Genomic DNA, 23,998 nt, shown 5'->3' with positions numbered 1-23,998 from the left:
AACGAGGGGGGGGGGAAATGGGCGTCTGTTGATGACGTCATCGCGCGTCAAATTTTTTTGAACTGAACGGCGGTTGATAACAAACGACGGCATCTTCAGTTATTAAAGAAAGAAAGAAGGTGAGTTTTATAATATAATCCGCTCACTGGCGGTTTAACACTTTACAGGAAATCTCGTAGATAAAGCGGTAACATGAGCACAGATTAAAATCTAGAGCGGGTGTGGTTTTATTCAGCAGTTTGACATTTTGTAATGCTAATGCTAATGCTAATTAGTAGGCGCTCTCTGAGGCTGAATCCTGAATTAAACAACACGCACTATCTCAGTGCACTACCCAGGGGAGAACACAACGCGCGTGCTCGCGTGTCCTAGTGCACTAGCAGTCCGGTGAGAGGAGATTTGGGATACAGCGCTATAAGACCTGCTTAAATTCATTTCTCAAGGTTTTTATTGTAAGTTAATATTTAAAGTTTGATGTTAATGTAAAACTGTAAGAATTATAAGCAGTTAATTACATTATTATACACTCAGTCTTTTATACTGAAATATATGCTGTTTATTTCTTTATGGCATAAATTGCATAAAAGCGTATCAGTGAAAACTAAACCCATTTAGTGCATTTAATTGCCATATTACATCAAAATACAAATATATAAATACAAAATCATGAATAAAAATAGAAAATACATTTTTAGATTACAAAATGAAATAAGTCAAATGCACTGTACAGTGTTTTTCTTTGTTTTATTTGGAAATGATCCCAAACTTTAGAAACTTACTGTGGTTTTCTTCAGTCTGAATCCTATGGAAGTCCGTTTCTGCCAATAAAAAAAGGTTGCCCAATTCTGAGATTATTTCACGAATTCTGATTCGATTCTAATTAAATTTTTTCGTAAACATTCAACATTTCTGGTGCATCCACCCATAAGCATGTTGTGGACCTGAAGTTTGAAGCTGTCGGTGTCTCAGAGCTGATTGTTAGAGAGTTTTCTCCAGGGGTCAGAGGATCAGTTTGATATCATGTGATTTTATTGATTGTAGCCAAATTAATTTCCAGAGTGTAAAACTTTCTGGCACTACAGAAGGGTGACGCTGCCCGATTGCCTAAACATTTTTAATGTAGTGGAAACAGGCTTCCTTATGAATCTTCTCTTCTTCTCCATAATTTTTTCATTCTGCAGGGTGGGGTGTGTTTACCTGTCCAGAGCACTCCAGAGTTTAGCGGGTGGTGCGTCAGTAATAATTGTCTGTGGTGAAACACAGTGCTCCGTGTGTAGTTAAATAGACTAAACAAAGAATCGAGTCAAATAGTTTTATAATTTAGTAATGGAGGAGTAATGGAGGAGTGATGGAGGAGTGATGGGTGACTGATAAGAAGAGTGATGAAGAAGTGATGGAGGAGTGATAAGGAGAGTGATGGGGGAGAGTGATAGAGGAGTGATGGGTGACTGATAAAGGAGAGTGATGGAGGAGTAATGGGTAAGTGATAAGAAGAGTGATGAAGAAGTGATGGAGGAGTGATAAGGAGAGTGATGGGGGAGAGTGATAGAGGAGTGATGGGTGACTGATAAGGAGAGTGATGGGGAGAGTGATAGGAGGAGTGATGGGGAGAGTGATAGGAGGAGTGATAAGGAGAGTGATGGAGGAGTGATGGGCGACTGATAAGGAGAGTGATGGGGAGAGTGATGGGGAGAGTGATAGGAGGAGTGATGGAGGAGAGTGATGGAGGAGTGATGGGCGACTGATAAGGAGAGTGATGGGGAGAGTGATAGGAGGAGTGATAAGGAGAGTGATGGAGGAGTGATGGGCGACTGATAAGGAGAGTGATGGAGGAGTGATGGAGGAGTGATGGAGGAGTGATGGGGAGAGTGATGGGGAGAGTGATGGGGAGAGTGATGGGGAGAGTGATGGGGAGAGTGAAGGAGGAGTGATGGAGGAGTGATAGGGAGAGTGATAGGAGGAGTTGCTGTTCACTCTATCATCATGGACTCTCTCTCTCTTTTTCACCCCCCCCCTTTCTCTCTCTCTCTCTCTCTCTCTCTCTCTCTCTCTCTCTCTCTCTCTCTCTCTCGTTTACAGGAGAAGTAATGTCGGGTATCAGAGCACCTGTGAGTACATAAATCATTGCTGCAAACTCAGATATTGTTGTTGAGCACCATTTTAATGCTGTAAACCTGACCTGTGTGTGTGTGTGTGTGTGTGTGTGTGTGTGTGTGTGTGTGTGTGTGTGTGTCAGCACACTGTAAGGTGTGAGCGAGCTCCACTGCGTGATGTACAGAATGAGAGATCAGCACTGCAGCAGACTCCGCCCACTGTTAAAGTGTGTGAGGTACATTCTGATCAGATAACGTGTGTGTGTGTGTGTGTGTGTGTGTGTGTGTGTGTGTGTGTGTGTGTGTGTGTGTGTGTGTGTGTGTGTGTGTGTGTGTGTGTGTGTGTGATGTATCCCAGGAGAATAAGGAAATATTACACAATTATAATATAATATTAGAAATCTTTCTGGTTTCTCCACACAGAAAGAGAATGTCTCCGACTCGTCCTTCATCACAGACTCTGATCTACACCTGTGCAGAAATGAGACAAACACATCAAACATCACCTTCAAATCCTTCACCTGTTCCGGGGGGGTGGTGGAGATTTCAGACAGGTCTGATCTCTCATACGAATCTGATTTCTCACACGAATCCGATCTAATTCCTAATGAGTCGACACACACTTTTAATAACACCACCGTGACACACGAGGACGCTGAGGGCCAACACCAGGATCATCCATACTGCACACATCCCAGCCACAGCCAGCAGGAGGAGCTCCAGGACCACACCTTCTTTACAGACCTCACCTTTAAATCCTTCACCTGTCCTGGAGGAGAGGTCCAGATCAAAGTGTACAACTCGATCCTACACGATGAGTCGGTTCTCGATAACGGTCCAAATGTGGAGAATCCAACACAGAGGTCCGACAGTGAGGAGTGTGAGGAACATACAGAGCTTCCCAGCTGTCATTTAGATCATCTATACTGTAACCATCAAACATCTGAGCTGAGATCTGTGAAAATGGAGAGTGATGAGTCTGCAACCCACGAGTTCCTCTCCAAAAACATTACAGATGTTACTTTTAAATCCTTCACCTGTCCTGGAGGAGAAGTTGAGATCACAGAGGAATCACTCCTGGACAACGTATCTCACATTGCTTATTATTCAGAAGTGCAGAATCTCCAAAGTGAGACTTTCGAGGAGCACACTGAGCTTCCCAGCCGTCTTTTTGATCATCTGTATTGTAACACTCAAATCTCTGAGCTGAGATCGGGGAAAATGGAGGATGAGGATGATGGTGGGTCTGTGAACCATCCATCCATCACCATCTCCAAAAACTACACAGATGTTGCCTTTAAAACCTGTCCTGAAGTTAAAATCATCTGTAGTACAGAATCATCTGTACAGGGAGAATCGCTCGTGAAGATTGGATCGCGCCTCACTAAAGATTTGGAGGTGCAGAATCTCCTCGGTGAGACGTGTGAGGAGCACACCGAGCTTCCCAATCACCATTATGATCATCCATACTCTAACGACAAAACAGCATCTACACGAGTAGATGTTTCTGCTACACACTCCTCTCAGCTAGATGCTACTAATCCAGGAGGAGTCATTACTACGAACGAGTCTTCCTGTGTTCTAAACATCTCCACTGCAGAGGAGTGCTCCTCAGGAGCTGGAGTGGAGATCCAGAACACAGAGAGAATGATCCACATGTCCATGCTCATGCAGGACTTAAACATCTCCCATCAGTCTGTGTCTTTTCCTACCAGTGAGTTGAGTGAACATGATGGAAATAGGGCAGATGATGAACATGTTTATGGTCACGTTGTGAGAAATGATCAGCCGGTGATCGTTTCTGAGAATAAAGCTCTCCTCAGTGTGCTGGTCTCCAAGTCTGGTGTTTTGGAAAGTTCAGAAAGTGCAGTGAGGAAACAGGAACCAGACAATATAAAGGCTGTTCCTGAAAGTTCTTCAGACCCCACAGAGGAGCAAAAGGTAGATTCAATCCAGCAGCAAGATTCTGACCTGCAAACCTCCAAACATCATGGAGAAAATGTTCTCAATGATAAAAACACACCACGTAGGTGTGATTTTGAGGAAGTGTTTCCACTGGATAATGATGACATGTTTCATTCATCAGCCTTCCAAGTTAATGGAGTTCCTGAGAAGTTTGTTCCTGCAGAGGTTACTGCTGATATTTTAACCCACGCCCATCCAGAAATCCTGCGTTCTGAAAGTGTAGATGTGGAAGCTCAGATGAAAATGTGGAGCCACATCATTCTTTCCGAGCCTTCCACTGCTAAACATTCTGAGCTCTGGCTTCCAGGAAGTCCCATTCATCCTCCTCAGCTTCACTCGACCATACTCACGGCACCTCTGACCCCGAACCCTGCCCCCGATCGTGAGCTTCAGAAGGTCATGAAGGACTTCTCGGCAGTGGGAGGAGGACCCCTCCAAGATCAGCTCCGGAAAATGGGCGAGCTCCTGATCGCGGCCTCTGGGAAGATCTCTGCCCCTGAAGACGTGGCACCAGTGCAGCAGCACAGCGCCTGTGTGTGGACCACGCCTACGCGCCAGCAGGAGCGCAGCACCAACACCTCCGCCATCATGGAGGAGAGGAAGGAGATCCACGTCGCTGATGCCTGCACCTCAACAGACTCTTTGCTCTGGAGGTAACTCAGTGAGGAACGCAAGAACCTGGCTGACCCGACCGTTAACTGGAGCAAATGACCATCTGATCGTTTGTGTGTTTGTGTGTGTGTGTGTGTGTGTGTGTGTGTGTGTGTGTGTTTCCTTGCAGCACGAGTCGTAGTAACCTGGAGTGCTTGTCCCGCTCTGAGCTGGAGCAGAAGATGATCTCGACCCTCATCATGGTGGAGGTTCTTTCTCAGCAGCTCATGTCAGCGCAGACGCTCAGAGACAGACGTGAGCCGGGTCCGTCCAGTCTGAGAGACCGTCTGGTCCAGACGGAGCACACTGAGCTCAGCCCGGTCAGACACCACCACAATCAGTGTATCACTTACCGTTACTCTGTGATGATTATCAGCTGTGTGTGTGTGTGTGTGTGTGTGTGTGTGTGTGTGTGTGTGTGTGTGTGTGTGTAGACTGGGCCACACAGGGAGCTGTATGTGAGTGCACTGGAGAGAATCCGAATTCTGGAGATCGACCAGGAAACTGTTCAGAGTTTACACCAAGCCATGCAACTCATGAGTAACAGCATGGTAACACACACACACACACACACACACACACACACACACACACGCACCTGTACATCCTCAATAAACACACAAATGTTTTACATGTAATATTACTGTTTAACTGTTCTATTTATTTCAGCACTTTAACAAGTGTGTGTGTGTGTGTGTGTGTGTGTGTGTGTGTGTTCAGATGAGTATTAAATCAGAAACGGAGGAGGCTCTCAGCAGCATGAAGGAGCTCAAAGGCATTGTTACTGATGATCAGGAAATCCAGTCCCAACAGGTGATGTTCTCTAATCCCTCACCCTCACCCTGTCCTTCACCATCACTCTCACCCTGTCCTTCACCATCACCCTCACCCTGTCCTTCACCATCACCCTCACCTTCACCCTGTTCTTCACCTTTTACCCTGTCCTTCACCCTCACCTTCACCCTGTCTTTCACCCTCACCCTGTACTTCAACCTGTCCCTCACCCTGTCCCTCACCCTGTCCTTCACCTTCACCCTGTCCTTCACCCTCACCTTCACCCTGTCCTTCACCTTCACCCCCACCCTGTCCTTCACCCTCACCTTCACCCTGTCCTTCACCCTGTCCTTCACCCTCACCTTCACCCTGTCCTTTACCTTCACCCTGTCCTTTACCCTCACCCTGTCTCTCACCCTGTCCTTCACCCTCACCCTGTCCTCCACCCTGTCCTTCACCCTCACCTTCACCCTGTCCTTCACCCTCACCTTCACCCTGTCCTTCACCCTCACCTTCACCCTGTCCTTCACCCTCACCCTGTCCTCCACCCTGTCCTCCACCCTGTCCTCCACCCTGTCCTTCACCCTCACCTTCACCCTGTCCTTCACCCTCACCCTGTCCTTTACCTGCACCCTCACCCTGTCCTTTACCTGCACCCTCACCCTGTCCTTTACCTGCACCCTCACCCTGTCCTTTACCTGCACCCTCACCCTGTCCTTTACCTGCACCCTCACCCTGTCCTTTACCTGCACCCTCACCCTGTCCTTTACCTGCACCCTCACCCTGTCCTTTACCTGCACCCTCACCCTGTCCTTTACCTGCACCCTCACCCTGTCCTTTACCTGCACCCTCACCCTGTCCTTAACCTTCACCTTCACCCTGTCCTAAACCTTCACCCTGTCCCAAACCTTCACCTTTACCCTGTCCTAAACCTTCACCCTCACCCTGTCCTTCACCCTCACCCTGTCCTTCACCCTGACCTTCACCCTCACCCTGTCCTTCACCCTGTGCTTCACCTTCACCCTGTCCTTTACCTGCACCTTCACCCTGTCCTTCACCGTCACCTTCACCCTGTCCTTCACCTTCACCCTGTCCTTTACCTGCACCTTCACCCTGTCCTTTACCTGCACCTTCACCCTGTCCTTTACCTGCACCTTCACCCTGTCCTTTACCTGCACCTTCACCCTGTCCTTTACCTGCACCTTCACCCTGTCCTTCACCGTCACCTTCACCCTGTCCTTCACCTTTACCCTGTCCTTCACCCTCACCTTCACCTTCACCTTCACCCTCATCTTCACCCTGTCCTTCACCTTCACCCTGTCCTTCACCTTCACCCTGTCCTTCACACTGTCCTTCACCTTCACCCTGTCCTTCACACTGTCCTTCACCTTCACCTTCACCCTGTCCTTCACCCTGTCGTTCACTGTCACACTGTCCTTCACCTTCATACTGGCCTTGATGAGCTCTATGGAAAGAAGATCTTCATGGAGCTGCTTTGTGCACAAGGGTATAGTCATGCTGGTGAAGGTTTGGGTCTTCTAGTTCCAGTAAAGGAAAAATGTCTAATAGAATTGTGTGTAACAGTTTGGGGAAGAACCACATCTTATATATTACATTACAATGTTATTTATTTATATATATTTATATATATGTATATGTTTAGAGGGTAATTTAGAGTTTTCTGGGATTGAATTATATAATTACGTGTGTGTGTGTGTGTGTGTGTGTGTGTGTGTGTGTGTGTGTGTGTGTGTGTAGCTGGGACAGATGAAAGCTCTCCTTGCTCACTGTATGGACACACTGAAGAAGATGGAGCAGAAGAACAGAATGTGTGTGAAGAACAGAGATGATATGAAGCAAAAGATGGAGGAAGCTCTGAAAGAGAAGTCCACGGTCTGGTGCACACACACACACACACACACACACACACACACACACACACACACAGCTGGTTAGAAGTTCACAATACAGAGATGATTTTTCTGTTTAAAGTTAATACTGGGTTTAAGTGTGTGTGTGTGTGTGTGTGTGTGTGTAGGTGTTGCAGGTTCTGGAGCAGTTGCGTATTCATCACACAACACAAGTGTCTGATCTCCAGCGTAACCTCGGATCCCATGGAGAAATGACAGATGCACTCACACACACTTACAAAGAGCTGGTGAGAACACACACACACACACACACACACACACACACACACACACACACACACACACACACACACACACACAGTGGTGTAAGTATACTGTCTCCTCCTTATTTACACCTCACTACACTGTTATACTCCATCTCGACTGTGTGTGTGTGTGTGTGTGTGTGTGTGTGCGTGTGTGTGTGTGTGTGTATGTTCTGTGTTTAGGTGGAGCTGAACAGGAATCACATGGACTCTGTGACTGAAGCCAATACACTGCTGAGAGAGACACTGAAGGATCACACACAGCTTTCAGCTGAGGTATATCTCTCTCTCTCTCTCTCTCACACACACACACACACATTCTGTCTGTCTCTCTCTCTCGCACACTGTTTCACACACCCCAGTGAAGATTGTTGTTTATCAGCTACACAGAGCTCAGCAGCTCCTCCAGAGGACATATCCGGTACTTCACGCACTCCAGCACAGAGCATCATCTGCTTTACAGCAGAGTATGTCACACCAGGAGGAGAGAGACCGGGCTGTGGAGGACAGAGGACAGGTAACACACACACACACACACACACACACACACACACACACACACACACAGAGTTTATTACTTTAACGGTACATTAGATTAGATTCAACTTTATTGTGCAACATACAAGTGGTGAAGTGAAAAACATTATTAGTAGGTGGATATATTTATCAGTTAGAAGAAAACAAGTTAGAAGGATTTGAGCGAGTGTGAGAAATTGACACGTCTAGACGTCTGGGTCAGAGAGTCTCCAAAACTGCAGCTCTTGTGGGATGTTCCTGGTCTGCAGTGGTCAGTATCTATCAAACGTGCTCCAAGGAAGGAACAGTGGTGAACCGTGTGGCCGAGGCTCATTGATGCACGTGAGCAGTGAATGCTGGTCCATGTGTTCCGATCCAACAGACGAGCTCCTGTAGCTCAAACTGCTGAAGAAGTTCATGTTGATGCTTGAGGGGGTCATGACTGTTTTAGCAGCAGAAGGGGGAGGTGGTCATAATGTTATGTCTAATCTGTGTGTGTGTGTGTGTGTGTGTGTGTGTGTGTGTGTGTGTGTGTGTGTGTGTGTGTGAGATATACAGTGAGGAAAATAAGTATTTGAACACGCTGCTATTTTGCAAGTTCTCCCACTTAGAAATCATGGAGGGGTCTGAAATTGTCATCGTAGGTGCATGTCCACTGTGAGAGACATAATCTAAAAAAAATATCCAGAAATCACAATATATGATTTTTAAACTATTTATTTGTATGATACAGCTGCAAATAAGTATTTGAACACCTGTCTATCAGCTAGAATTCTGACCCTCAAAGACCTGTTAGTCTGCCTTTAAAATGTCCACCTCCACTACATTTATTATCCTAAATTAGATGCACCTGTTTGAGGTCGTTAGCTGCATAAAGACACCTGTCCACCCCATACAATCAGTAAGAATCCAACTACTAACATGGCCAAGACCAAAGAGCTGTCCAAAGACACTAGAGACAAAATTGTACACCTCCACAAGGCTGGAAAGGGCTACGGGGAAATTGCCAAGCAGCTTGGTGAAAAAAGGTCCACTGTTGGAGCAATCATTAGAAAATGGAAGAAGCTAAACATGACTGTCAATCTCCCTCGGACTGGGGCTCCATGCAAGATCTCACCTCGTGGGGTCTCAATGATCCTAAGAAATGGTGAGAAATCAACCCAGAACTACACGGGAGGAGCTGGTCAATGACCTGAAAAGAGCTGGGACCACCGTTTCCAAGGTTACTGTTGGTAATACACTAAGACGTCATGGTTTGAAATCATGCATGGCACGGAAGGTTCCCCTGCTTAAACCAGCACATGTCCAGGCACGTCTTAAGTTTGCCAATGACCATTTGGATGATCCAGAGGAGTCATGGGAGAAAGTCATGTGGTCAGATGAGACCAAAATAGAACTTTTGGGTCATAATTCCACTAAACGTGTTTGGAGGAAGAAGAATGATGAGTACCATCCCAAGAACACCATCCCTACTGTGAAGCATGGGGGTGGTAGCATCATGCTTTGGGAGTGTATTTCTGCACATGGGACAGGGCGACTGCACTGTATTAAGGAGAGGATGACCGGGGCCATGTATTGCGAGATTTTGGGGAACAACCTCCTTCCCTCAGTTAGAGCATTGAAGATGGGTCGAGGCTGGGTCTTCCAACATGACAATGACCTGAAGCACACAGCCAGGATAACCAAGGAGTGGCTCTGTAAGAAGCATATCAAGGTTCTGGCGTGGCCTAGCCAGTCTCCAGACCTAAACCCAATAGAGAATCTTTGGAGGGAGCTCAAACTCCGTGTTTCTCAGCGACAGGCCAGAAACCTGACTGATCTAGAGAAGATCTGTGTGGAGGAGTGGGCCAAAATCCCTCCTGCAGTGTGTGCAAACCTGGTGAAAAACTACAGGAAACATTTGACCTCTGTAATTGCAAACAAAGGCTCCTGTACCAAATATTAACATTGACTTTCTCAGGTGTTCAAATACTTATTTGCAGCTGTATCATACAAATAAATAGTTAAAAAATCATATATTGTGATTTCTGGATTTTTTTTTTAGATTATGTCTCTCACAGTGGACATGCACCTACGATGACAATTTTAGACCCTCCATGATTTCTAAGTGGGAGAACTTTCAAAATAGCAGCGTGTTCAAATACTTATTTTCCTCACTGTATATATATATATATGAGTAGTAATATGATGTAGTATAGTGAGAATGTGGTGAAATTTACACTACTGTAATGAGTAATGGTGTATTATGAGTTATTAATTGCACTGTGAACATTTTTGTGCGGTTGTGAAAGATGGAGCAGCAGCTGTATGACACTCACTCCAGCCTGCAGGAAGCCCATCAGCAAATCACAGATCTCCACACTCAGATAACCATCATGAGTTCAGGTGGGTGTGGGTGTGGGTGTCAGTCTCTTTCTAACTGTGCTGTCTGTCGGTCTGTGGTTTGTGTCTGCGTCTGTCTTTTATGTGTGTGTTTATTAGTTTATGCCCTGATGTATAAGAGTGGAGGAAGGTGCACGAAGGTGGACTATATTCTATGCAGGAGACGAGACCTGAGAGATTGGAGACTGTAAGGTGTTGGCAGGGGAAAAGGCGTAGGGTTGTGAAGGGGTGGCAGTTTTTTGGAAACTTTCGATGGGAACCTTATCTGTGGAATTTTCCAAATATTCCAATTTAAATACTTACCAAGAATTTATGGGAATTCATTGGAAATTTGGGAAAATGTATATAAACTGTTTGATATACAAACAAATACTGTAACAATACAAAAACATGTAGTTTGGTCATAAGACCACATGGATGCAAATGAATACAGATTTAAACAAAAAAGACATTTTTTTAAATTTGATTGAATTGTAAGTAGAACAGCAATAGATATTTCTTAATATATTTTCACATTATTGCTGTTTTGTTCATTATTTTTGATCAAATAAAAAATTAAACGTAAAAAATAGTAATGCGTCTAAACTTTTGAGCAGTACTGTACTTCTAATAGCGAACAGAAAACTGGCATGAAGAAGGTAGAAGAAAAGCATCACAGCTTCTGCACACCTCAAAATGTCAATGAAAACGTGCTAAGTTATGGCTGTAGCTATCGGTTATTTCACTTATCGAGTTTTCTACCGATTATTCCAAATATTAATCAAGTAATTCTGAGAAATACGTTTTTTTCCTTTTTAGAAAAATGACCATTTTATGAAATTGCATAAAAGAATATCAGTGAAAACTAAACCAATTTGGTGCATTTAATTACCATATTACATCAAAATCCAAATATATATAAATTAAAAAAAAGTCAACGCACTGTACAGTGTTTAGTTTGATCCATATGTTTTCTTTAACCTGAATCCTATGGAAGCCCGTTTCTGCCACATTTCAAAAGTTTGCTCAATTCCGACTGCTTTTCTTACAATTCAGGGTTCATTTCTTATAATTCTGACTTTATTTCTCGTGACCATACGACATTTCTGGTGCATCCACTGGTTACTATGTTGTGGGCCTGAAGTTTGAAGCTGTTGCTGTATAAATAAGGCTTCTCTTCTCCATCTGTCTGGTTCCATCTCCTCCAGAGCTGATTGTTAGACAGAGTTTTCTAAGGGAGATGTGCAGACCTGCAGTAACTACAGGGGAATTAAGTTGATCAGTCACACCATGAAGTTATGGGAAAGAGTAGTGGAAACCAGGCTGAGAGAAGAGGTGACCATCTGTGAGCAGCAGTATGGTTTCATGTCGAGGAAGAGCACCACAGATGCATTATTTGCTTTGAGAATGTTGATGGAGAAGTATAGAGAAGATCAGAAGGAGCTGCATTGTGAGAGTAGGGAGCAGGTGGAGAAGATCCTGGAGAGGTGGAGGTACACGCTGGAGAGAAGGGAAATGAAAGTCAGTAGGAGTAAGACAGAGTACATGTGTGTGAATGAGAGGGAGGGCAGTGGAGGGGTGCGGTTGCAGGGAGAAGAGGTGGAGAAGGTGGAGGAGTTCAGGTACCTGGGGTCAACAGTGCAAAGTAATGGAGAGTGTGTTAGAGAAGTGAAGAAAAGAGTTCAGGCAGGGTGGAGTGGGTGGAGAAGAGTGATAGCAGGAGTGATTAGTGATAGAAGAGTATCTGTGAGAATGAAAGGGAAAGTTTATAGGACTGTGGTGAGACCTGAGATGTTGTATGAATTAGAGACAGTGGTATTGAGTAAAAGACAGGAGGTGGAGCTGGAGGTAGCAGAGCTGAAGATGTTAAAATGTTCATTGGGAGTGACGACGATGGACAGGTTTAGAAATGAGTTTATTAGAGGAACAGCGCATGTACGACGTTTTGGAGACAAGGTGAGGGAGGCGAGATTGAGATGGTTTGGACATGTGCAGAGGAGGGACATGGGGTACATCAGTAGGAGAATGCTGAGGATGGAGACACCAGGAAGGAGGAAAAGAGGAAGACCAAGGAGGAGGTTTATGGATGTGGTGAAGGAAGACATGCAGGTAGTTGGTGTGAAAGAGCCAGATGTAGAGGACAGGGGGGTGTGGAGATGGATGATCTGCTGTGGCGCCCCCTAATGGGAGCAGCCAAAAGAAGAAGATTCGTACATATAACCAGAGTGTTCAGACAGGTTTATAGGGAGTACTCCTACTTACAGAATACATTCTAATTGTGTGTGTGTGTGTGTGTGTGTGTGTGTGTGTGTGTGTGTGTGTGTGTGTGTGTGTGAGACAGAGATGGCGGTTCTGCGTGAGCAGCTGTCTGAGGTAGAGGATGAACGTTCTCAGTTACAGAGGAAGAGTACTGAACTCTCTGCTACGGTTTCCTCTTCTCTCGCCTCTTACACTTTCCTGGAGCAAACACTCGCTTCCGAGACCAGCAAGTACGCCCTACACGCGCACACACACACACACACACACACAGAATTTAATCATGTATTTTTTTAGTTTCCTGCATTACCCAGAATTCTTCGGTGCAGCTCTCATGCTCCTGGACTAAACAGGAGCTCAAACAGATGATGCCAATGTCGAGCTAATAGAGCTGTCAGTGCTAACATGGTACAAGCCAGGGCTCTGGTGTAGAACTGCACTGCATTCTGGGATTTTATTTCCAGCTCTGTATCTGAACTAAATTTCTTATTATTGTGATGATTAAAAAAAATTTTTTTTTAAGTATTATCATATTAGTTTAAAATCAGAAACATGTTTAATGTTCTCCAGGGGCGGGGTTTGGTGCCCTCCAGGGGCGGGGTTTTGTAGGTGGGGTTTGAGGTGCTGTGGGTGGAGTTTATCCCATGTGAGGTAGTGATCAGTGATGCTGGTGTGAGCTAATGATGATTTTATCGTTTCAGATTGCAGCGCTCACTGCACGACACTCAGCAGGCCACTGAGAGAGCAGACAGGTGTATATACACACACACACACACACCTGTAGAACTGAGTGATGTGGGTGTTGTATACACTCATTATTATTTCTGTTTTCATTTCTAAAGGGTGTATAATTAAACTGTTGGATTTAGATTTTGTGTTGACTCAGTACCTGATTGTGTGTTTATTTACCCCCTGCCCCTCCCCTGTAGTCTCCAGGCTGCCCTGGTTGTGTGTGAGAGGAGGGTGGGGGAGTTAGAACAGATGTTGGAGCAGAGAGACCATCTAATCTCTGAACTCAGCACTGAAACGGAGAACCAGCAACTGCAGCTGCGCAGACTCACACGAGTTCAAACTGAACTGTCTAACACCAAGGAGATGAGTGAGGTACAAACACACACACTTACATCTTCACTGAGACGTCACTCATTATGACCTATAGTCTATTATAGAGTTATCATATCTAGTGTGGTGGTGGTAAGGATGAAGGTAAGAGTGTGGGGGGAGGGATAAGAGTGAGGTTGACGGGAATGAGGGGGATGAGGGTAAGGGTGAGGTTGATGGGGATGAGGGGGGTAAGGGTGAGGTTGACGGGGATGAGAGGGGGTAAGGGTGAGGTTGACGGGGATGAGGGGGGGTAAGGGTGAGGTTGACGGGGATGGGGGGGGTAAGGGTGAGGTTGACGGGGATGAGGGTAAGGGTGAGGTTGACGAGGGTAAGGGTAAGGATGACTGGGGTGAGGGGGATGAGGGTATGGGTGAGGTTGACTGGGATGAGGGTATGGGTGAGGTTGACTGGGATGAGGGTATGGGTGAGGTTGACTGGGATGAGGGTATGGGTGAGGTTGACTGGGATGAGGGTATGGGTGAGGTTGACTGGGATGAGGGTAAGGGTGAGGTTGACGGGGATGAGGGTAAGGGTGAGGGGGATGAGGGTAAGGGTGAGGGGGATGAGGGAGATAAGGGTGAGGTTGACAGGGATGAGGGTAAGGGTGAGGTTGACAGGGATGAGGGTAAGGGTGAGGTTGACGGGGATGAGGGTAAGGGTGAGGTTGATGAGGGTAAGGGTGAGGTTGATGAGGGTAAGGGTGAGGTTGACGAGGGTAAGGGTGAGGATGACGAGGGTAAGGGTGAGGATGACGAGGGTAAGGGTGAGGATGACGAGGGTAAGGGTGAGGATGACGAGGGTAAGGGTGAGGATGACTGGGGTGAGGGGGATGAGGGTATGGGTGAGGTTGACTGGGATGAGGGTAAGGGTGAGGTTGACGGGGATAAGAATGAGGTTGACTGGGATGAGGGTAAGGGTGAGGTTGACTGGGATGAGGGTAAGGGTGAGGTTGACGGGGATAAGGGTGAGGTTGACGGGGATGAGGGTAAGGGTGAGGTTGACGGGGATGAGGGTAAAGGGTGAGGATGACTGGGGTGAGGGGGATGAGGGTATGGGTGAGGTTGACTGGGATGAGGGGGATGAGGGTAAGGGTGAGGTTGACGGGGATGAGGGTAAGAGTGAGGATGACTGGGATGAGGGTGAGGTTGAGGGGGATAAGGATGAGGGGAATGAGAGTAAGGGTGAGGTTGACGGGGATGAGGGTTAGGGTGAGGATGACTGGGATGAGGTTGAGGGGGATAAGGGTGAGGGGGATGAGGGTGAGGTTGAGGGGGATGAGGGTAAGGGTAAGGTTGACTGGGATGGAGATAAGGGTGAGGGGGATGAGGGTAAGGGTGAGGTTGAGGGCGATGAGGTTAAGGGTAAGGTTGACTGGGATGAGGGTAAGGGTGAGGTTGATGGGGGATGAGGGTAAGGGTGAGGTTGACTGGGGTGAGGGGGATGAGGGTGAGGTTGAGGTTGATGGGGATAAGGGTAAGGTTGAGGGGGATGCGGGTAGGGGTGAGGATGACTGGGGATGAGGGTAAGTGTGAGGTTGAGGGGGATGAGGGTAAGGTTGAGGTTGAGGGGGCTGAGGATGAGGGGGATGAGGGTAAGGGTAAGGTTGAGGGGGATGAGGTTGAGGGGGTGAGGATGAGTGGGATGAGGGTAAGGGTAAGGTTAAAAGGGGATGAGGGTAAGGGTAAGGTTGAGGGGGATGAGGTTAAGGGTGAGGTTGATTGAGGGTAAGAGTGAGGATGACTGGGGTGAGGGGGATGAGGGTATGGGTGAGGTTGACGGGGATGAGGGTAAGAGTGAGGTTGACGGGGATGAGGGTAAGGGTGAGGTTGACGGGGATGAGGTTGAGGTTGACTGGGATGAGGGTAAGGGTGAGGTTGACTGGGATGAGGGTAAGGGTGAGGTTGACGGGGATGAGGTTGACGGGGATGAGGGTAAGGGTGAGGTTGACGGGGATGAGGTTGACGGGGATGAGGGTAAGGGTGAGGTTGACGGGGATGAGGGTAAGGGTGAGGTTGACGGGGATGAGGGTAAGGGTGAGGTTGACGGGGTAAGGGTGAGGTTGACGGGGTAAGGGTGAGGTTGACGGGGGTAAGGGTGAGGGTGAGGTTGATGGGGATAAGGGTGAGGTTGACTGGGATGAGGGTGAGGTTGAGAGGGGATAAGTGTGAGGGTGAGGATGACTGGGGTGACGGGGATGAGGGTAAGGGTGAGGTTGACGGGGATGAGGGTAAGGGTGAGGTTGACGGGGATGAGGGTGAGGGTAAGGTTGACTGAGATGAGGGTAAGGGTAAGGATGACTGGGGTGACGGGGATGAGGGTAAGGGTGAGGTTGACGGGGATGAGGGGGATGAGGGTGAGGTTGAGGGGGATGAGGGTGAGGTTGAGGGGGATGAGGGTGAGGTTGAGAGGGATGAGGGTGAGGTTGAGGGGGGTGAGGGTAAAGGTGAGGTTGAAGGAGATGAGGGTAAGGGTGAGGATGACTGGGATGGGGAGGATGAGGGTAAGGGTGAGGTTGACTGGGATGAGGGTAAGGGTGAGGTTGACTGAGATGAGGGTAAGGGTGAGTCAAGTCAAGTCAAGTCAAGTTTATTTGTATAGCGCTTTTCACAACAGACATTGTCTCAAAGCAGCTTTACAGAAAACAACAGTGAAGGTGAATGGTGTGCGTTTGTCCCTGATGAGCAGCCGTGGCGACAGTGGCAAGGAAAAACTCCCTTAGATGATATGAGGAAGAAACCTTGAGAGGAACCAGACTCAAAGGGGAACCCATCCTCATATGGGTGACATCAAAAGTTTGGTCATAAATCTTTCAACAATACAGAACAATTGAGGATGACTGGGGTGACGGGGATAAGGGTAAGGGTGAGGTTGACGGGGATGAGGGTGAGGATGAGGGGGGTGAGGTTGAGGGGGATGAGGGTAAGGGTGAGGTTGAGGGGGATGAGGGTAAGGGTGAGGTTGACTGGGATGAGGGGGATGAGGGTAAAGGTGAGGTTGAAGGAGATGAGGGTAAGGGTGAGGATGACTGGGGTGGGGAGGATGAGGGTAAGGGTGAGGTTGACTGGGATGAGGGTAAGGGTGAGGTTGAAGGAGATGAGGGTAAGGGTGAGGATGACTGGGGTGGGGAGGATGAGGGTAAGGGTGAGGTTGACTGGGATGAGGGTAAGGGTGAGGTTGATGGAGATGAGGGTAAGGGTGGGGTTGACTGGGATGAGGGTAAGGGTGAGGTTGAGGGGGATGAGGGTAAGGGTGAGGTTGAGGGGGATGAGGGTAAGGGTGAGGTTGACGGGGATGAGGGGGATGAGGGTAAAGGTGAGGTTGAAGGAGATGAGGGTAAGGGTGAGGATGACTGGGGTGGGGAGGATGAGGGTAAGGGTGAGGTTGACTGGGATGAGGGTAAGGGTGAGGTTGAAGGAGATGAGGGTAAGGGTGAGGATGACTGGGGTGGGGAGGATGAGGGTAAGGGTGAGGTTGACTGGGATAAGGGTAAGGGTGAGGTTGATGGAGATGAGGGTAAGGGTGGGGTTGACTGGGATGAGGGTAAGGGTGAGGTTGACTGAGATGAGGGTAAGGGTGAGGATGACTGGGGTGGGGAGGATGAGGGTAAGGGTGAGGTTGACTGGGATGAGGGTAAGGGTGAGGTTGATGGAGATGAGGGTAAGGGTGGGGATGACTGGGGTGGGGGTAAGGGTGAGGTTGACTGGGATGAGGGTAAGAGTGAGGTTGACGGGGATGAGGGGGATGAGGGTAAGGTTGAGGTTGACGGGGATGAGGGTAAGGGTGAGGTTGACTGGGGCGGGGTAAGGGTGAGGTTGACTGGGGTGGGGGGATGAGAGTAAGGGTGAGGTTGACGGGGATGAGGGTGAGGTTGACGGGGGTAAGGGTAAGGGTGAGGTTGACTGGGGTGAGGGTAAGGGTGAGGTTGACTGGGGTGAGGGTAAGGGTGAGGTTGACGGGGATAAGGGTAAGGGTGAGGTTGACGGGGATAAGGGTAAGGGTGAGGGTGACGGGGATAAGGGTAAGGGTGAGGGTGACGGGGATAAGGGTAAGGTGAGGGTGACGGGGATAAGGGTAAGGGTGAGGTTGACGGGGATAAGGGTAAGGGTGAGGTTGACTGGGATGAGGGTGAGGTTGAGCGGGATGAGGGTAAGGGTGAGGATGACTGGGGTGACAGGGATGATGGTAAGGGTGAGGATGACTGGGGTGACAGGGATGAGGGTGAGGGTGAGGTTGACTGGGATGAGGGTGAAGTTGAGGGGGATGAGGGTAAGGGTGAGGATGACTGGGATGAGGGTGAGGTTGAGGGGGGTAACGGGGGTGAGGTTGAGGGTGGTGAGGGTAAAGAAGATGAGGGTAAAAGTGAAGGGGGTGAGGGTGAAGGAGATGAGGGTGAGGGTGAAGGAGATGAGGGTTAGAGTGAAGGGGGTGAGGGTGAAGGGGATGAGGGTATGGGTGGTGAGGGTGAAGGAGGTGAGGGGGAAGATGAGGGTGAGAGTACTGGTGAGAGGTAATAAAGGGCACACAGTGAGTGTGATGAATTGAAGTATGGCTGCAACTAACGATTATTTTGATAATTGATTAATTGGATGATAATTATTATTTTTCAATTAATTTAAGATTTGCATTGTTTTTAATGAGAAATGCAGATGGCAAGGTGACAACCATGCTTTAATAATCAATATAAAATACAACATTGTTTTGACCATTTTTTGAAATACGGTTTTGTTTAGCTGTGAATATGCATCTAGAATATAATTAATAATTATAATAACTAATAATTAATTTAATTTTGTATAATAATGAAATATATGCATAAATTAAATATACAAATATTAAAAATAAGCATTTGAATGTAGTAAAGTCGCAGTAAATCACAATTAAAAACACAGGTTACTGTTGTAGTAGACGCAAGCTATAAGAAGAGAAAGAAACGGAGAAATGCAGGACGTCTACAGGCTTCATTTAAAAATAGGAACAATAATAATGAATGTACATAAACATTCGCTGAAAACCACATCAGTGAGTAAAAATGTGATTGTTTACTGCTGCTTTTAGACTGAGTGTTTGTTCACAGCGGTTTCATTGAATCACGATGTCTGAAGTGAACTGATTGTGTGACCTGACGCTCATGAGTCCCGACAGAACAGATCCAGTTTACACAAGAACACCTCATTAAACTACACCATTTTCACCAGTTTTTACTCCCCGTGCTGATGTTTCACCCTCATCCGTGACTCCACTGTGTTTTCTTTTCACATGCTCGTGCATCACTGTGGTACTTTCATGCCCAGGGTTCTTTGTTGAGTTTAATAGAAAATGCTGTGATGCCGGAACTGTCCACCATTTCACAAGCGGGTGTGTTCTCTTATCGGCACGCAGACCCGTAACTTCAGCAGCCCAAACAATCACTAACGCCACTCGCTGACGAGTTTTATCATCAATTATTATTGATTTTATTGATTAGTTGTTGCAGCCCTAAATAAAACCATTTTTGTGTGTGTGTGTGTGTGTGTGTGTGTGTGTGTGTGTAGTTCCTTCAGGCGGAGAACGAGATGACCCGAGAGCAATTGGCTGAGAGTGAGGGATTGCTGCGTTCACACCTTCAGGGTCTAAGAGAGAGAAACTTGGAGTGTGAGGACCTCCGAGTGGAGATTCAGCAGCTGCGGTAACACACACACACACACACACACACACACACACACACGGACAAGCAAACACAAAAACACCCACCTTTGGCCCTATTACAGTTGTGTTCTGAACATATAGGTGTGTGTGTGTGCAGTGTGGAGAAAGAGTGTGTGCAGCAGGAGCTGGTCAGTACTCGTGATAAAGCTCGGCTCATGCTGTTGGATCAGGGAGAACAGCTGGCTCAGGCCACACTGGACACCTCTCTACTGCTGCAGCGTGTGTGTGCTCTCAACATCATCACACACACCACTGAGCACAATGACCACAAGGTATACACACACACACACACACACACACACACACGAACACGTTATACAGTGAATGAAACATGCAGTGAGGCAGAGCTGCTGCTCCAGACATTTAATCACCCCCCCATCTCTTTATCAGAGTGAAGATGGTATGGTCCAGACTGACCCTTCAGCTGTTCCTCAGCCCAGCAGCTCGTTCCTTCACTGTGTCATGAACGCCCTGACTGAAGAGCAATCATGTGCCTCAGAGCCACCGACTCTCCCAGGTGTGTACACACACACACACACACACACACACACACACACACACACACACACACACACAGACTGGGGTAGAGGGGTAGATACTGGACAGCCTGAAGGGTAAATAAAGGGGTATGTAAGATGACTGATAGATCAGATAATTATATGAAGTGAGGGGCAATTAAAGGTGCTGTATGTATTTTTTACTTTTTTACTTCTAACGAGTACAAAAATCCCAGACCATGATTAAGGTCACACTGATAAAACCTGGGTTCTGCCCTGAACACCTAATCACCTTAAGGTCAGGTAAGGGCAAGTGGGCGGAGCCTAAAAATCTGTGGGAGCCGACACGGGTGATATTTAATAATAATAATATTACCTGGTGACAGTATTTAATAATAAAACATAGTGTCTCAGAATACAGTGTGTGTGTGTGTGTGTGTGTGTGTGTGTGTGTGTGTGTGTGTGTGTGTGTAGTAAGGTGTGTAGAGGAAGAGGACCCAGTTGAGAGCATGGGCAGCAGGAGCAGTGCCTTCACTCGGATCACACCGTCTGAACTCCCAAACAGTATCGGTATCACACTCATAATATCTATTATGTGTGTGTGTGTGTGTGTGTGTGTGTGTGTGTGTGTGTGTGTGTGTGTGTGTGTGTGTGTGTTATAAATGTCTATACAGTATATTAAAAGAGATGGTTGCATTGGGTTACACCTGCACCTGTTGTTTTATATTGTGGTTTTGTGTGTGTGTGTGTGTGTGTGTGTGTGTGTGTTAGATGCGAAGTGTGGTACCACTCTGCTGGAGTTGTTATCATCCCTGGGTGAGAGTGTGTCGGTGCTCCACCAGGCCATTGAGCAGCTGAAACAACACAAAGACTCTGAAATACACACACTTCAAAAGAACATGTGAGAAGCGCACACACTTTCACAAAACACTGATTACCTGCACTCTGTGTGTGTCTGTGCCTGTGTGTTGGGCCGTGTTTGTGTGTGTGTGTTGGCCCGTGTGTGTGTGTCGCACTGTGCGTATGTGTGTGCGTGTGTGTTGGGCCGTGCGTGTGTGTGTGTGTTGCACTGTGTGTGTGTTGGGCCGTGCGTGTGTGTGTGTTGCACTGTGTGTGTGTTGGGCCGTGCGTGTGTGTGTTGCACTGTGCGTGTTGGGCCGTGCGTGCGTGCGTGTTGGGCCGGCAGTGCGTGCGTGCGTGTTGGGCCGTGCGTGCGTGTGTGTGTTGCACTGTGTGCGTGTGTTGCACTGTGCGTGTGTTGCGCTGTGCTCATGTGATGCTGTGTGTTGGACTGTTTGTGTTGCAGTGTGTGTGCTTGTGTGTATATGTGACCCAGTGATGTAATAAACCTGTGCTGCCGTTCCAGCCGTGACCTGCAGGGGGAGATGAAAACGCAGAGTAACAGACATGGAGAAGAGGAGGCGGAGCTTAAGAAGCAAGTGGGCCGTCTTAAAGGTCAGGTGGAGAAAGATGCACAGGTGTTACAGCAGAAGACAATGGTAGGTGTGGGTGTGTGTGTGTGCATGTGAACATGCCTCCATACTGTAATATACTGCTAATATACACAATATTATACACTATAATTACGTTATATATATATATATATATATGTGTGTGTGTGTGTGTGTGTACAGGATGAGAAAGCTCTGAGAAAGTTGTGCAGTGAGCTGGAGGAGAAGATGGAAGCAGCACAGAAACACAGAGTAGAGAATAGTGTAAGTGAAAAACACACACACACACACACACACACACACACACACACACACACACACACACACACACACAGTAAATTACTTATGATATGGTGAAGCAGTACTCTGTGTGTGTGTGTGTGTGTGTGTGTGTGTGTGTGTGTGTGTAGGAGCTGCGCAGGGAGGGGGCGGAGCTACGCCGGGAGCTACAGCAGTCACAGGTGGAGGTTCAGGCTTTGAGGGCGGAGCTAAGTTCCAAAGGCCAATCAGCAGCCAGCGTGAAAGACCTGGACGACAAGATCCGCCTTCTGAGAGAGGTACTGCAGGGGGAAGTGGTTCATCTCTCATCTTAGAGAGTTCTGTTCAAAAGTTTTTACACCCCCTCAGGTCAAATCACTATATAAATATTAATAGACAGAGTGTGTGTGTGTGTGTGTGTGTGTGTAATCAGGTGGAGAAGCTGAAGGCCAGTCTACTGGAGGTTGAGGAATCCAGATCGAGACTGCTGGAACGAGCAAAGAGACACGTACATGCACTCATTATTATTATTATTATTATTTATATATATATTCAGTGATTTTTTATTTTATTTTATATATTAATGTTTATACAGCGTGGTAATTGTGTGTGTGTGTGTGTGTGTGTGTGTGTGTGTGTGTGTGTGTGTGTGTGTTATAACACTGCTCTCTGCAGCAAATGGTGCATGCGATGAATCGGAGTAAAATGGAGCGCGAGCTTCATCTGCTAGACGACATGATCGAGGCTGTAAGGAAGGTGAGAAACACACACACACACACACACACACACTGATCTGAGGAGCCGGAAACGAAGGAAATATCACCAGCAGTAAACGTCAGACCCTGTTTGAACCTGATCTGTAAAACCGTCTGTGTTTACATGTCCGCTAAATCTCACGTTCACGTGTCCTAAACGTGTCCATTCCAGACCGCTCCAGACAAACAACACGACCCAGACGTCCAGCACCAGCATGCTAGCTTCTGGCGAATCGTGTAGCTTCTGGCGTGTTTAATCCTGTTACATTCTCTACTAGCAAAATAAATTCACTGAAATGTGCTCTGATCGTTAGTTCACCGAGCCGGGAAACGTGTTCTGATAATGCACAGTTACTGAAAAGACTTGAGTCTCACTCTGAAAACCTGTGTGTGTGTGTGTGTGTGTGTGTGTGTGTGTGTGTGTGTGTGTGTGTGTGTGTGTGTTCTCTGCAGGCTCTCTCTGCTGTACCTGATGTAGTAAACAGTTGTCCTGAGCTGCAGAAGTTGGTGGAGTATCTCAGCTGAGTGAACTTCACTGACTAACTGCCTCTGCCTCAATGTTTTATCTGTTTCTAATTCAATTTTGTTATAATTGGAATTAAAAATAAATGAAATCATTTGTGTATAAACAAATTTTCTAAATAAAAGTTAGTTTTTTGTGTATATACTCTTTGTTTTGTTTTGCTAACACACATTAGGGGTATCAGAGGATGCTCAAGAGCAAATTGGGACACTGCAGAACCTCAGACATGAAGGTGATCCATTTAGGACAGAACCCAATGACAACAGCTGCTTTATCACCACACACACACACACACACACACACACACACACACACACACACACATACATACAGCTGAACACCTGCACATTCATGTACCTGTGATGTAAGCAGCATGCCACATGTATTAATGAAGCTCTGACTAACGTCACATCGATGCAAAAGAAGGAGAAGATCTCGCTCATCTGGATTGCTGGCACAGCTGTCAGCGAAGAGCAGATCACATCTGGTTCCTCTTCTGAGGAACAGAAAGCTGAGGCTGCAAGGAATACTACACACAGACCAAGATTGGAGAAACGTAACCTGGTGGGATAAACCTGTTTCTTTTGAGGAACATGAGGCAGAATCTGCCACCAACAGCAAGATCTCATGGTTTCCAACTGCTTTGTGTAAAAGTTTCAGGCTGATGGAGGAGGTGTGATGGTGTGGGGAATGTTTTCTCAGCACACCCAGGCATTTCTCCATGGACACAATTCAACATCATCTGTACAATAATGTCCCATCACAATGCAGAACTGGTGTCCTGAACATCACCAGGAGTTCAGTGTTCTTCAGTTACCTTCAAGGATTGGCCGCATCAATGTACTCCTTAAAGATCTGCAGGAACTGCAGTGATGCGTCGTGATCATCTCAACATGGACCAGGATTTCAAAGCAGTGTTTCCAACATCATCTG

General features: G+C 47.1%; 1 protein-coding gene across 5 annotated transcripts; it reads left to right on the top strand.

The window, feature by feature from the left end:
- Window positions 1-21: 21 nt before the first annotated feature.
- On the top strand, window positions 22-23,209 carry spag5 (sperm associated antigen 5). Of its 5 annotated transcripts, XM_083538898.1 has the most exons (26): window positions 22-119; window positions 2,080-2,108; window positions 2,237-2,329; window positions 2,517-4,711; window positions 4,840-5,029; window positions 5,144-5,260; window positions 5,430-5,522; window positions 7,242-7,376; window positions 7,522-7,641; window positions 7,843-7,935; window positions 8,042-8,176; window positions 10,467-10,560; window positions 12,878-13,025; window positions 13,494-13,544; window positions 13,722-13,896; window positions 19,428-19,561; window positions 19,679-19,853; window positions 19,972-20,098; window positions 20,553-20,648; window positions 20,850-20,979; window positions 21,445-21,577; window positions 21,713-21,793; window positions 21,940-22,086; window positions 22,221-22,295; window positions 22,463-22,543; window positions 22,996-23,209. In XM_083538898.1, the coding sequence occupies exons 2-26, from the start codon at window positions 2,088-2,090 to the stop codon at window positions 23,065-23,067; spliced, it is 4,911 nt and encodes a 1,636-aa protein (XP_083395024.1). In that variant the 5' UTR covers window positions 22-119; window positions 2,080-2,087; the 3' UTR covers window positions 23,068-23,209. The 5 variants fall into 5 exon arrangements, with proteins under 5 accessions (XP_083395024.1, XP_083395027.1, XP_083395026.1 ...); XM_083538901.1 differs by lacking the exon at window positions 22-119 and having other exon boundaries at window positions 2,071-2,108; window positions 20,565-20,642; XM_083538900.1 differs by lacking the exon at window positions 22-119 and having other exon boundaries at window positions 2,071-2,108; window positions 20,565-20,648.
- Window positions 23,210-23,998: the final 789 nt, after the last annotated feature.

Source organism: Silurus aristotelis, assembly GCF_946808225.1.
Source record: "Silurus aristotelis genome assembly, chromosome: 4".
Lineage (NCBI taxonomy): Eukaryota > Metazoa > Chordata > Actinopteri > Siluriformes > Siluridae > Silurus > Silurus aristotelis.
This window is presented reverse-complemented; position numbering and strand designations above follow the sequence as displayed.

Bases quoted from the DNA above. Each gene is read 5' to 3' on its own strand.
- spag5 (XM_083538898.1), top strand. From the start codon at position 2,088: ATGTCGGGTATCAGAGCACCT. The intron at 5,261-5,429 runs GTAACACACACA...GTGTGTGTTCAG, and splicing joins AACTCATGAGTAACAGCATG to ATGAGTATTAAATCAGAAAC. The intron at 20,099-20,552 runs GTGTGTACACAC...GTGTGTGTGTAG, and splicing joins AGAGCCACCGACTCTCCCAG to TAAGGTGTGTAGAGGAAGAG.